Source organism: Astatotilapia calliptera, chromosome 5 (genome assembly GCF_964374335.1).
Source record: "Astatotilapia calliptera chromosome 5, fAstCal68.1, whole genome shotgun sequence".
Lineage (NCBI taxonomy): Eukaryota > Metazoa > Chordata > Actinopteri > Cichliformes > Cichlidae > Astatotilapia > Astatotilapia calliptera.
The window spans coordinates 11486215-11500592 of record NC_137426.1 but is presented as its reverse complement, the minus strand read 5'-3'; the positions used below and the strand labels follow the sequence as shown (position 1 = coordinate 11500592).

General features: G+C 39.8%; 2 protein-coding genes across 5 annotated transcripts in view; one reads left to right on the top strand and one right to left on the bottom strand.

Annotated features, from left to right (window-relative positions):
- stab1 (stabilin 1) overlaps positions 1 to 14378 on the bottom strand; it is a 191478-nt gene that overhangs the window by 161674 nt on the left and 15426 nt on the right. For 2 of the 4 annotated variants that reach the window (XM_026167240.2, XM_080301180.1), the window contains exons 10-16: positions 12261 to 12388; positions 11865 to 11941; positions 11201 to 11323; positions 4567 to 4698; positions 4328 to 4399; positions 1182 to 1295; positions 871 to 924 (exon numbers count right to left, since the gene is read on the bottom strand). In XM_026167240.2, the coding sequence (XP_026023025.2) occupies positions 871 to 924; positions 1182 to 1295; positions 4328 to 4399; positions 4567 to 4698; positions 11201 to 11323; positions 11865 to 11941; positions 12261 to 12388 (700 nt within the window). Of the gene's footprint in view, positions 1 to 870; positions 925 to 1181; positions 1296 to 4327; positions 4400 to 4566; positions 4699 to 6011; positions 6054 to 8815; positions 8863 to 9084; positions 9983 to 11200; positions 11324 to 11864; positions 11942 to 12260; positions 12389 to 14378 lie in introns of those variants that run through there. The other 2 variants (XM_080301182.1, XM_080301181.1) reach the window with 2 other exon arrangements.
- Positions 6016 to 8367, top strand: LOC113022147 (E3 ubiquitin-protein ligase TRIM35-like). Its single transcript, XM_026167244.2, has 2 exons — positions 6016 to 6137; positions 6371 to 8367. The coding sequence occupies exons 1-2, from the start codon at positions 6089 to 6091 to the stop codon at positions 7807 to 7809; spliced, it is 1488 nt and encodes a 495-aa protein (XP_026023029.1). The 5' UTR covers positions 6016 to 6088; the 3' UTR covers positions 7810 to 8367.

Genomic DNA, 14378 nt, shown 5'->3' with positions numbered 1-14378 from the left:
TAGGTGGGTTTTGGAAGAACCCATTTGAGTCTAATAATAGATTAAATGCCATGTTGAGGCTGTCATTTTTAGTATCTACATGGATGATAAAATCACCCCCAATAATTATTTTATCTGAGCTGAGAACTGAGTCAGATAAACACTCTCAGAAATCAGACAGAAACTCTAATAAGGCCCAGGATGATAGATGATATCAAATAAAACAGGTTTTTGAGTTTTCCAGTTAGGTTGTACAAGGCTGAGAATCAGGCTTTCAAATTAATTAAAACTAAGTCTTTGGTTGATTAACAAGCTGGTGTGAAAAATTGCTGCCTGTTTTCTCAGCTGCTCGGACAATCTGCTGGGGGAGAGCTAACAGGGCCTATGCTTCCATATATTTAAGGAAATGAGTCTTTGTTACAAACAGACAGTATGAATGGAGGGACGTAGTCATTAACGATGTGTGCAACTAATTTAACAGACATTTAAGTGTTACTGCTCCAGAAATACTGGTCAATTACACCACACTGGCTTGACTGACACATTGTCAATCAGTGAGATTATCCTGGATAATCCTCCTTTCTGACTCTAATAATAAATATAATTTGCAAAATTAGCTTCATGTTTTTACTGATGTGACCTGAAAGTGTCACTGCCTGGTGGCCAATAAAAAAATGCATGTTTCTTGGTGGCACCAAGGCCCAGAACAAGATAAATAAGGACTATTTTGAACCGTGAGCAATGCAAAGCTAAGAATAAAAGTGTGGAGCTAAGTCTTTTTTCATCTGTGTTCGCCAATGGGTAAAAGGAAAAAAGAAAGGAAAAAGCAACAAGTGAAAGTGAAATAAATGACTCTGACAGAAGGATTGGGGAGTTAGGGTAAGAGCTCACCGCAGCCTGGGAAAACACGTGGTGTCTGAGGAGTTCCTGAAGTTTATATTTGGCCTGGAAAAAAATATATATTAAAAGCACAATCTCTAATATGGAAGGAACCAAATGTGCTTTAGAAAATAACAAAACTGAACATATCTGGGTTACTTCAAGATGAATATTATCAGTAAGCATTAAGTTTGGGACAGAGTCACAAAGTCTTTGGTCTTCTTATTTGATTTGTTGATAATTAAAAAAACTCAGCATGTGTTATCTGCACTAATCATAAAGAGATGAAAAGTGTCATAAGAAGTGACTCCCTGAGGTCTTACATCATTCAGCATGTACAGGATGCTGCCATCTCGGGCTCGGTCCACAGCCTGGTTGGTGGGGACGAACACAGTGAGGGGTCCTGGCCCCCGCAACGGTGGCGGCGCCCCACAGTTCTGCAGAAAAACACATATCTGATTAACAAATGAGGATTTAGCACAGATTTCCTTTAAGCCTCAGTGCCAGACAGAATACAGAATTAAACACTTGCAAAGCCATGCCTCCCTGAGTTCAAGTCAGAGAAGTTTCATTTAAATTGTTATATAAATGTTTTGGGGGGAAAACCCTTGATTTCACACAAACAAAACAAGTTGTTTTTACAGGCATTTACCATCATTTTATGGAAATACAAAAATAGATGCTTGGAGATTCAAACTAAGAGGTGGGCTGATTTGAAACAAAAACCTTATTACAGTGGTTCAATATGCTTATGTTATAGAATATGTATGTGCATCATACAGCCCAAAAGTCTGAAGCTGAAAATGTCTAACTAAATGATCTGAATTCTCATCAGTTTATAGTCTGTGTAGAATACATTACATAATATAAATTGTAGTGCACTGCTCAATAGCCAGTGTTAGATATGCTACACATAAAAAAATTGATGTGTTATTTTAAAATTGCGTTTCTTAAAGTGGGGAAGCTGTGTAAACATAACAAATTTGAAAATAATTTAATCCACACATTTAAGGAGCGCACGGACAACATGTCAAATGATGAAATGATCTTTTTTTTTTTACTTAAATGCGCCTTTAAATTAAGGAATCGCCAAAGTGCAATAAAAAAAATACAATCTGGGGACTTCACAGAATCCTTTTTAGCGAGGTCATGCATTCTTCAGCAGGAATGCCAGACCAGATTCTGCAGGTAGTTACAGCATGGCTCTGTAATAAAAGACCTATCACTCACTTACACAATGATATCTGACACCTCATGAAATTAAAAAATATCTTCCACAAAATGAGGAAAGCTTGAGGGAAGTTGACATTTACATCAAATGTGATGCTATGAGTTAAGCCAGAGCTGCTGGAGTAGAAGTTAAAAAAGAATGAAGCTGGTGGTATTAGGCTGCACTGTAAATTGGGTTTAAATGAAATTAAACCTCTTATAAACAGTGTCATAAGGACTTCCACTACTAATCTTTCTGTGACCTTGGTGTTTTTTTTAAAGAATGAGGAAAAGAAGTGTCATAACTGTGGTGTGGAGGACCTAATGTAAACAAAAAGAACAACCTGAAATGAACAAAAAAACCATAAAGAGATCATCTAAAACAAAAGCAAAAGGACCCTCTCCAAGTAAATGAAACACAGGACTATATAAACAGAAAACTGACTACTAATGAGAAATACCGTTTACAACAGGTGGAAGCAATCAAAGTCAAGGTCAAGGTCAGCTTTATTTATAAAGCACATCTCCAAACAGTCCATGCTGCACAAAGTGCTTAACAATGTAAAATGCCACTAAAATAAATAAAATGCAAAAACAATGATGCAGTAAAATATAGAAAAAACAAATAAGCAGATGAAATACATCATAAAAACAACTCAAACAACAATAACAACTAAGGGTGTTAAAACCAAAATGTTTAGGTCAAAGTGTGTTTAATGCCAGACCATAAAATTGTGTCTTCAGTAGCGGTTTAAAATGTTCAAGTGTTTGTGCAGATCTTGATGCAGACTCATTCATCCAGGTAAGTAAATCTCTAAAAGTTGATTCTGTTCATCTGGACGTAGCATTTTGTGGGAGAAACGTTTCGTCACTCATCCGAGTGACTTCTTCAGTCTCAGCTGACTGCAGGTTTCTCCAATCTTATAAACAGTACATTTGCATAATGACCTCCCAGCCCACTGAAGGAACAATGGGCTGGGAGGTCAGTTTCTTCATCATAATTAAGCAAATTCTAATGACCATTGATCAACAACCATTGATCAAAGCCCACTGATCAATGGCCATGAGTACAATTCACAGAGAGTTGTGGAATGGCTGCAATCACAGCATTTTAAGATGTACCCTTAGGCCCCCTCCTCGATTCAGAGATGGTCTTTCTACAGTCAGCTGAGACTGAAGAAGTCACTTGGAAGAGTGACAAAACGTATCTCCCACTGAAAACGCTACGTCCAGGTGAACAGAATCAACTTTTGGAGATGTTTGTGCATATCTAATATTAAGAGGAAGACTATTCCAAAGCCTGTGACCTGCCACAGGTCTGAAGGCTCAGTGTGATTATTAATGAAGTTACCAAAAATGACAATGTATGTTTTGTTTTCGTTTAATTAAAATTTTTTAAAGACATCCACTATTTAGAGTCATCAAGACAGCGTAATAATAGCTGAAGTCAGTCTGACCCTGCTTTTAAAGGCAGATAGATCTGCAAGTCATCAGCAAAACAGTGAAATGAAAGATTGTAGCGTGAGAAAATAGACCCCAGTGGCAACATATACAGTGCAAACAAGGCAGGACCCAAAAGAGAGCCTTGAGGTACACTATAATTAAGAGGGGCTATTTATGTTGTCATAAAAAGTCCTTCCAGAAAGATAAACCAAAACCACTGGAGGGCAGACTCTTTTAGGCCAGCATGTGATTTCAGCCTTGATAGCAGGATATCATGGTATCAGCCGTGTCAAAGGCTGCTGTCCAACAACAAGAGTGCAGCAGGGCTGCCAGAGTCCAGAGTTAAACGAATGTCATTAAAAACCCTTAAAAGGGAATTAAGGGCAGAGAGGAAGGAAAAGAAAAAAATTCACACAGTGAAAAAAGAAACAAAAGCACTCTGAGAGTGCAGCTCACTAGTATTTACTTTAGGGTAGTATGGCAGATGTTTACTTTAAATACATAAACAGCTCAAAGAAACACATCAAAAACTTGCAGACCATGTGTATACATGCTCACTCTGTTAATATTTCCACCCAGAAATCCAAAGAAATTAGAACTTATCCCCACAACAGGCATAAAATAAAACGATTTGGCATTAAATGTGGCACAATTGTGAATAAACTCCCAGCAAATCCAGTTTGTATGATACATTTAAGTGGTTTAAAATGTTTAAATTGTAAGTGTTATTTGTTTTATTGTAGTAAAACAATTTCAGCATGCGGTCAAATAAAGGAAGGAGACAAACGTGAGGGTGCATAGTCACACAAATACTTACATCAACCAAAGACAGGAAGCGGTTGTACTTGTCGTCCTTAGTCAGAATCTCTCCAACTGTCAAATCAGCAAACTTAACACAAGAAGAAGAAGACATTAAGTTTCATATTGTGCTGTACTGTAAAGGAAAAAAATAACTGCAGTGTTTTAATGTTTTTCACTCAGCTGTTGTTTAAGCTTTTTTCTGTTTCTTTTTTTGGTGTTTTCAGGGAGTTTTACATCATTTGTGTATTTACTTACCTGTTCATCACGAGGGGAGGAGTCGGTGGGTGTGATGGGCTGGTCTATGATGTGAATGATCCCATTGGATGCTGGCAGGTCTTGCTGGATGACAGAGTACAGTTTTCTGGGGTTGTCCAGCAAGATGAACCTCTAAAACAAGAGTAAGACAACCAAAAAAAAAAGACTTTCTTTAAAGAACCTGTGCATGTTATGAAACAAGAATCAAGGTTCAAGCAGGTTTACATGGACTACACATTTATCCCTCAACAAACATACAACATCCCATATTTTTAAAAAGTTAACACTTTTTTCACAGCTTCATCTGTCATTGTAGCACAAAGGATGCTAAATGTAGCCAGCATAAAGCATTAAAAATACATTCTGGTAAACTGTTTCCACCAGTCACATCCTGTACACATTACAGGAAGCCTTTAAGATTGGTGCAACAATGACACAATTACTAGTATTGTTGGGGGGGGGACATGACAACAGTGGTGGACAACATGACCGTTTTTGCAGCTAAAAATACATGTGTGCTCACTGTGAAACAAAGCTGGGAGAATGTGTGCAAAAAAGAAACCTATTGTAAGAATTAGCCCAATTATCTGGTGTGTCTTTTGTGTGTAAAGCTTCATACTGCAACGGCAGTGAAAATGAGGCTGTACAGCCTGAACACAGGTGGAGTGAAAGAAACACTGTTCTAGACTTGACAGCTGCAACTCTTTACTGCTGTAATCAGAAAGAAACCCTTTGCAGGTTAAAAGCCAATGAGATCCCATTATCAGATCACTGGCTCAACAGACTTAAACACTGAGAAAATTAGTCTGTTCACCTGCGTCTATCCACTTCTGTCTGGAGTTACAAAGATGCTTAATAAAGAAAAATTGACAAGATAAACTGGTAGCTTAGTTTGTCAATCTTTAAATTGACAGATTTATTGTGTATGTTGCTTCAGACTGATAGCGGCCCACTCATAAACAAGAGTCCAGTAAAGCTTTGACCTGTGGATCTAGGGGGCCTGTGATGGGGGAAAAAACAGGCGTGAGTACTGTTAAAGCACTTTGTAAATTGGAGGAAATCGATTCTCAAGGTTTAGTGTTTTTTCCCAGAGTTACAGATGTAAAAATGAGCGACTCTAACCTTGCATCATTATAAATTGAATGAATGAAGGAATGAGACCTTTACTTGACTCTTAGGATACTTTGTGCACCTTTAAGAGCATTGCAACCTTTGGCACACTTTCCAAGGACAGACAGCCCAGACGTGCAGATAAAGCAGGAGCCCTGAGCTCTTCTGTATCTGACTGCCAGAGATAAGTGCTCATGTTATATGCTGCAGAACTGGTGATCTGTGACAGAACTGTCTCTGAATCTATTTTGTGACTCCTGACTAGTTATCATTTAATTCACCATGTTAACGATCTGTTCTGATACCATACATGAAATACTGTTGAGCAAACATACAACTAGTGTTATAGACACGCATGACATGTCTTGAGAAAGCTCCGCCCACTGTGTGAAGCCATGCAGTCAAGCAGGAAATGCAGCTTATTGTTTTTGTCTTCCTGAAAGGAGAAACAGAGACAGACGGTAAGGATTCTAATCACACCGTAAAATATCACTTCCAACTAATGAAGACAGCTCCGTGAGGGAACACTGTGAACACTGGGATAACTGGAAAATAGGAATACTTGCAATTCCTGTCAACTGCTGCAGTTTGCTCTGCTTTATGATCTGAAAGAGCTGCGACAGAAAGTGAAAGCAACTGTCAGAGAATCTTCCGGACTGACTGACTTCACTTTTATTTTTTGCTGTGTTTTCAGCTTCATTCACAGGCAAAATGTCGCTCAGATCAGAAGAGGATTTCTTATGTCCTGTCTGCCAAGAAGTCTTCACAGACCCTGTTGTTCTGTCATGCAGCCACAGCTTCTGCAAAGACTGCCTCCAAAAATGGTGGAGTGGGAAGAAAACATGCGATTGTCCGTGCTGCAAGAGAAGATCCTCAAAGAGTGATCCCCCTCGTAATTTGGCATTAAAGAACCTGTGCGAGGCCTTTTTAGCGGAGAGAGGCGAGAGAGGCGAGAGAGGCCGAAGAGTTTCAGAAGGGTCCGAGTCACTCTGCAGTCTGCACTCTGAGAAATTCAAAATCTTCTGTCTGGACCACCAGCAGCCAATATGTGTGATCTGTCGAGACTCGAAAATGCATAGCAACCACAGATTCAGACCCATCGATGAGGCTGCACAGGATCTTAAAGAGGAGCTCCAGAAATCCCTGAAGCCCTTAAAGGAGAAACTGCAGGTCTTTGAAGATGTTAAAGGAAGCTATGATCAAATAGTGAAACACATCAAAGTCCAAGCCCAAAGCACAGAGGGGGAGATTAAGGAGCAGTTTAAGAATCTTCACCAGTTTTTACACGATGAAGAGAAGGTGAGGATTGCTAACCTGAAGGAGGATGAGGTGCAGAAGTCTAAGATAATGAAGGAGAAGGTTGAGAGTCTGAGCAGAGAAATAGCAGCTCTTTCTAGCACAATCAGAGCCACAGAGAGGGAGCTCAAAGCTGAAGACATCTCATTCCTGCAAAACTACAAGGCTGCAGTTAAAAAAGCCCAGCAGCACCCCCTGCTGCAAGATCCAGAGCTGGCTTCAGGAGTGCTCATAGATGTGGCCAAACACCTGGGCAACCTGACCTTCAACGTCTGGAACAAAATGAAAGAGAAGGTCTTCTACAGTCCTGTGATTCTTGATCCAAACACTGCCGACCCAGAACTTGTTGTATTCGATAATCTGAGCAGCGTGAAATCAGGAGAGCGGAAACCACTTCCCAAAAACCCGGAGAGAACCAAGTTCTCCTGCTCTGTTCTCGGCTCTAAAGGCTTCAACTCAGGGACACATGAGTGGGATGTTGATGTTGGAAACAACAAGGACTGGGAACTGGGCGTGTTGAGCGAGTACTCCCAGGTCAGTGGGCGTCTTCAGTCAGGACTGTGGAGAATTTTGTTCTCTAATGGTAAATTCTCAGCATTTTCATCACCAGACACTGAGAAGGATCTACCAGTGAAGAAGGAAGTGCGGAGGATCAGAGTCCATCTGGACTTTGACAGAGGAAAGTTGTCGTTCTCTGATCTCGACACTAATGCCCACATGCACACCTTCACACACAGCTTCTCTGACACCCTGTTTCCTTACATTTACACTGAGAATCCTCAGCCAGTGAAGATTTTACCAGTGAAGGTCACTGTGACAGTGGAAAAGAACACTTAGAGTGATGCATATCATCATAAAGTTGGGAAATATGACAAAACTGTGAGACAAAATTTGTTAATTGTTTAGGAACGTAGAGCAACTTTAATATTAACGGCGCAAATATTAGACAAGTGTACAAGCTGGTGAATATAAAAGACTGCTGCAATGGTGATGAAGTACTCTCATATATTTATTGGTTTTATTTGTACCTCAATATACATAAAATCAAAAGCTACTCGATAGTCTACAATGGAACATTTAGGTCAGGATTTATGGTTGTTTTGTAGAAATATGGTCTCATTTCTATTTCGCCTAAGTTGCCCTGTTATAGTTCGTTGTTCATTAGATTCCCCTTTTGTCTTCAACCCTGTGTCTCATGTTTACGTCTTTCAGTGTTTCCTGTTTTATTTTGAAGAGTCAGCTGTCTCCATGTTCAATGTGTTTTGTTTTACTTCCCCTGTGGTGTCATTATGTTCCTTTGTGTCAGCTGTTTCCCCACTTCCCTCATTAGCCTCCATTCAGTCTTTGTCGGGTTGTCTGTGTTACTTTCACGATGTCATGTCACGCCAAGGTATTTCATGATTCAGCTCAGGTCATGCTCACGTTCCATGTTCCTGTTTTTTCCTCGCTTTTTGCATGCTCCTGCCCTGAATCGTGTTCATGTCTTTCGTTGCAGTTGTCGTAGTTTAGTTTCTTCCAGTTTAGGTTTTAGTTTAGTTTTCGTTCATGTTCACTTTACCGCAGGCTTGGCCAACTCCAGGCCTCGAGGGCCGGTGTCCCTCAGGTTTTAGATGTCATCCTGGGTCTGCACACCTGAATCAAATGATTAGTTCATAACCAGGCCTCTGGAGAGCATGTTGAGGAGGTCATTTAGCCATTTAAATCAGCTGTCTTGGATCAAGGACACATCTAAAACCTGTAGGACACCAGCCCTTAAGGCCTGGGTTTGGACACCGCTGCTTTTCTGTGTTTTTTGTACTCATGTACATGTTACTCATGCTCGCTTTTTTATTATTCGAGTTACCTTTTTACGCTCCATTTTTTGATCTGCATTTGGGTCCAGTATTCACTCTACACCAGGGGTAGGCAACTCCAGGCCTCGAGTGCCGGTGTCCTGGAGGTTTTAGATGCGTCCATGATCCATCACAGCTGATTTAAAGGGCTAAATGACTCCTCAGCATGTCTTGAAGTTCTCCAGAAGCCTGGTAATGAACTAATCATTTGATTCAGGTGTGTTAACCCAGGGTGGGATCTAAAACCTGCAGGACACCGGCACTCGAGGCCTGGAGTTGCCTACCCCTGCTCTACACACTGTCACCTCCCGCTGCCTGTGACAGAAATGTGTGGGGTATTTTTCTGGCTACTTCATGAACAAGAATGTCTAAGATGCTTGAGTATATGAAATACAGTCCTCAAAATAATGTTTCACAATGCTCGTGACTTCACTTTGGCCTTGGGAAAGAAACTTAAAATGTGAAGGGAAAACCCTGAGTTACAGCGTTACACAATGCTTTTATTTTTAAATTCACAATGTTTTTAAATGTTTGTGTTTAAATCCACAACCTTGCTGTCACTTCACAGCAAGGTTTCTGGGTTTGAACCAGCTGGTTGGTTGAGAACTTTCTATGTGGAGTTGTCATGTTCTCGTTTCCCTGTGTGGGTTTTCTCTTTGTGCCCAGCCAGCCCAAAGACATGCTCATGAGATTAACCTTTTAAATTTGTCTGAGGTGTGTGGGAGTGTGTGTTTGTCTGCTTCATAAGTACTAGAACACAGAAGACAGAACTTCTGGTTCTGTAGTGCTCTCTGGACAGCAAATATTTATTTCTGCCTTATAAATGTTCATCTAATTTATGGAACCATTAATGTTGTCTTCACAACAGTCTCATGGAAACGGGTCATGGTAACCAGTCTGCTGTTCTTGTAACCACATAATCTGTTTATATAGTTATTTAACACCATTACTCAGACGTTGAATAATTAAGAGACACAAAATGAGAGAATTATTGGAAAAAAAGAACGTGTCACATAATTCTGAAGATAATATCCTTATACATCTCACCTAACATAATTTCTGTCAAATAATTTCTGCTGTGATTTAATGATGTGTTACTTAACAGACTGTTTTGTTTGATTTAACAAGATGTTTAATAATGAAAAAAATCTAATAAACTGTGTGGGTTGTGATTTGAAGATATATGAATTGTATATAACTGAGCGTAATGGACACACTCAGTTGGTAAATAAAACTAATTTCATTCAATAACCAGTCTCCATCACCAGCGAGTTATGCCAGCATGTTACGATAGAGAATTGTTGAGGCGGCGGGTGACAGAAGACGATGATGATAACACTGTTAGAAGTGCTGATTTTAAACACAATGGTGTGTGATGGTTTTGTAGATACTATCACACTATCTTGAGTCTGTGTGATGAAAACCGCTGATAGAGGTAGTGAAGAGTTGCATCACTTAAATGTTTGTGTAATATTAACCACATGGATGCAAACAAAACTAATGCAAGGGGAAATGATTTTCTGTAGCATGCACTTTGCTTTGTTCCAGTTCTTTGTCATATTGCTTTTTCTAATTGTGGCAAGAATAAAAATCATGCTGAAAGAACTTTTTTGTTTCTGGTGTATCCTTGTAACCAACTTTAACTTACTAATGTAGACTGGACATTGGCAGTCTGGTGGTTGTGCTGTGTCCCAGAGAAGAGAGCCGGGGGCTCTTATGTGTGAAATCTGCATTAAACTTCAGTTAAATAAAGAATATGCTGGGCTCCTGTCTTGACCCATGAAAGAGATTCTTAATAGTTTCACTTTGTAGTTGAAGTGAAAATCACACCTACTTCAAATCACTGGAATTGTGTGTCAAAGTCTGTACTCCTGCTTAGTTATATTATACGGACAGAAATTTGAGCACTGCAACATCACTCCACTTGTCCCAATTTAAAGAAAAAATCTCATTAATGGATATAAAATAGTTTCAACAGAAAATCTGCAGGACTTTAATGTCTATGTGATTATGAGAGCAACAGAAAAAAACAGAAAAACTTAATTTGGGTGCATTTTGGGTAAACTTTCAAAGGTCACATCACCAGGTGATGTCAAACCTTCAAAAATAATTTTCTGATACAGTGTGGGTTTGTGTAAGGTGGGAGGCAATGATTGATTTTTAGGAAAAAGTCTTGTCGTGACTGTTGAGTTTCCAGACAACAGCACGCTGGACCTGAACTAAAAGCTCCAGGAAATTTTGACCTTATGCTTGTGAATAACAGTGGCTGCTTCCTTGGCTTTGACAAATGTCTCCACCAAAAATAATTTCCAAAGGCAAGAACCAGGCTTACACCTTTCATTTTTTCTTTACTATCTAGCTTGAACAGCAGCTGGAGTCTGGAGAAGCAGTGTTACCTTGTTTTCTTTGGTCCTCAGCTTGGATCCTCCGTACAGGTTGAAGTCTCGACCAGTCAGATCCCTGTAGAGGTACTGACCCAGGATCAGGTGGTTTTTACATACTGTCTCCTGATTTAAGTCCTGCAGAGATATTTTGGTTTAGAAGACCAGGTTTTTGTATTTATCGATCAGTTAGTTTCTAATTATTAGGTATGCTAGATGTCATTTGAGATCATGTGAGTCTGTGAGCAGCCTCTGAGTGAGTCTCAGAAGGGGAGCCTGATAGATGAAGGCTCTACCTCCCATTCTACTTTTGGAAACTCAACAACAAGTAAGCCCGCAGTCTCAGAGAAAAGTGCTCTACTGGGATAATATGGTACTGAGGTCCTTAATATATGAAAGGGCCTGATAATTTGTAACTGTGTGTGAGGAAAAGGATTTATACTGCATTTATCACTGAGTCAATGAAGAGATGCTAACATGGCAGAAATTTAATCTCTTCTTAGAAGTAATAAATGCATGAACTATTTTTTTTCCTAATTTTGCACAGATCTAAGAAGGCAGCACCAGAGATTTGTTTAAGTTGCGGATTAAGCTTTTCAAATCTATGGCTTCATCCCTCAGGAGCTTCCTGTGCTGGAGGAGATCATTAAAATAAAATTCAGACAAGCAGGTGACCTACAGGCAGAGGTGATTTCAGCAGGGGAATGAAAGCTGTGAAGGGTCCGTTATGATTCAGCAGACGTGGACAGCCTGCCTCTGAAACACACACACACACACACACACACCCCAAAGGTCAAAGGAAAGGTGCGGTAAAAGAATAGCAACACCAAAGAACGTACAAAAAACAGCATGTCTCATATAAATTACCTTGCAGGATAATCGGGACACAGACTCATGTTTTTATTATTTTAAAAAAAAGCTGATATCACCACCACGCCTCACTTTAAGTCATATCCTGTCAGTTAGCTTGAAACACTCTGAGGTGATGATCTCTTGTTTTAACAGGAAACCCCGCCATAGTTCAATAAAGTACTGCGGGTATTTCTCAGAGCGTATTTTTGCTGGTTAGTTTTACCAAACATGGAAATGGCTCCAGTAAAGTTTCCTCTCCAGCTGCCGCTCCGGTCCAGCTCCATGGCGCGCTCCATCAGGTTACCATAACAACGCCGACCATCACTGATCTGATCCACTTCACAAACACATCTGAGAGAAGGGGGCAGGAAGAGAGCGCCACTTTAGCCAACTGACGCAACTGACACTGTGACCTGACCTATCTGATCTTTCCAGGTTTTCCCATCGTTACTTTTAGGAAGCGAATCATTCTCAGTGAAAGTAACGCTCCAGTTTAAAATCACATCTAATCAAGTTCAGCACACATGATCGAGATGCTTTGTGTTTGCCCATTTGACGGATTTTAACTCAAGACTCAAAGCAGTGTTTCGGACAGCTTTATCTTTATCTTTATATAAACACAGACCTACTAAATTTGTATTTCTTTTGTCTTTATGTTAAATATTCATATTAAACATAACCACAATTTCAAATAAAGAGGTCAGTGTGTAGACAAGTAATCCTTATCAGCTAAATGTTCAGTTTCAGGTTGTTTTTTTTCTGAGAGGGTTTTGGTCATTTATTTGGTCATCTCAGGCACACACCTCCGGCTCAGCGCAGAAGCCCAGCGCACTTGTTGTTTAAACTAGAGATGGCACGATACCACTTTTTTATGTCCGATACCGATACTGATATCATAAATTTGGATATCTGCCGATACCGATATGAATCCGATATAGTGTGTTTTAATCAATAAAACTGTTTTTTTATATCTTGCTGCATTTTGTATAAGTTCATACTCAAGTTTAAATAAACAACAACACAAAAGCTATTCTGTTATACCTGTATGTAAAAAATACACTGCACCCAAAATATTTCATAGTTCAGCAAAACTGATCAATCTAATAAACTTAAACCTACTCCATTCTTCCTATTCTGGTATTTTAAAGTGTACTTAGCAGAAATATTAAGCAACCTAACTAATAGGGTTGCAAATTCCCAGCAAAAAAAAAATAGGGAACCACCCCCCACCTCATGATTCTTAATCGACGTAATCAACTTTAATTTGATGCAGGTTGGAAAAAAATTGCACAGAAATAAATTATTTTTCAAGAATAATTAAATAGATTCAACATCTTTCTTCAACAGAACTGCAGACTATAAATAAATAAATTCTAACAACAGCTTATCAAGGTTAAACCTGCTGCTGTTGTTCACCCGCTAATTTCCTCTTTCTGGCGCAAAGTAGGCCAAAAACAAAGAAGAGAGACGGACTCGCGACAGAAAAGCCGATCAGCTGATCACTAAGCAATTTCACAACTGAAGTACCAGCAGGAGAGGGAGGGAGAGAGAAGAGGCAGTCGCTCCATATATCGGTTGTTAAGCTTAACGTGGGAATGCTTTACAAACGTTCAAAGATGAACTTACACACTTGCTTTACTTCTCTCTGGGATCACTTCCTCGGAGATGAAATGCCGGTTTGGTAGTGAGGCTACAAATACACACAGCCGCTCTATCAGGTGAGCACACTGCTCCAACGTGCTACTCGTTATGGGCCGAGTTACGCCATGTCGCAAGTTTTGTGAGGTGCTTTTTTGATATTTAATGGATCGGATTACATTTTTTATTTCTCTCCGATATCCGATCCAGTAATTTACGTCAGACCGATACCGATACGTAATATCGGATCGGTCCATCTCTAGTTTAAACTTTGTGTTTCTTAGGGGCAGCCAGCCAGAAAGAAGATGGCATGAAGGCAGAGAAGTCAGGAAAGCAAAGTTTAACTCTAACATAAAACAATGGGTCCATGCCTCATCCTCACAGTGAGGATTACAGTTTATTAATTTAACACTGTTACGGGATCTTAACTCAGTAGTAGCAGACATCTGAAGCCGAGGTACTAGTGTTATATGGTAACTGGAAAAGTTGGATTTGAACATGTCTTGACTGGCTTCAATCTCTGGTCTAAGCTTAACGTGGCTTAGACCAGAGTCTAAGACCACGACTCACAGACCAGGACTGGTCTGTGAGTCGTTTGTTACCGGGCCGCAAGAGTCGAGGTTCGGTGTGAAATTTATGGTTTTCAGGGTTTTTATTGTTAACTCGGTTTCCCTGAGTCTTTTCCCATGTTGTAGTTGTGTGT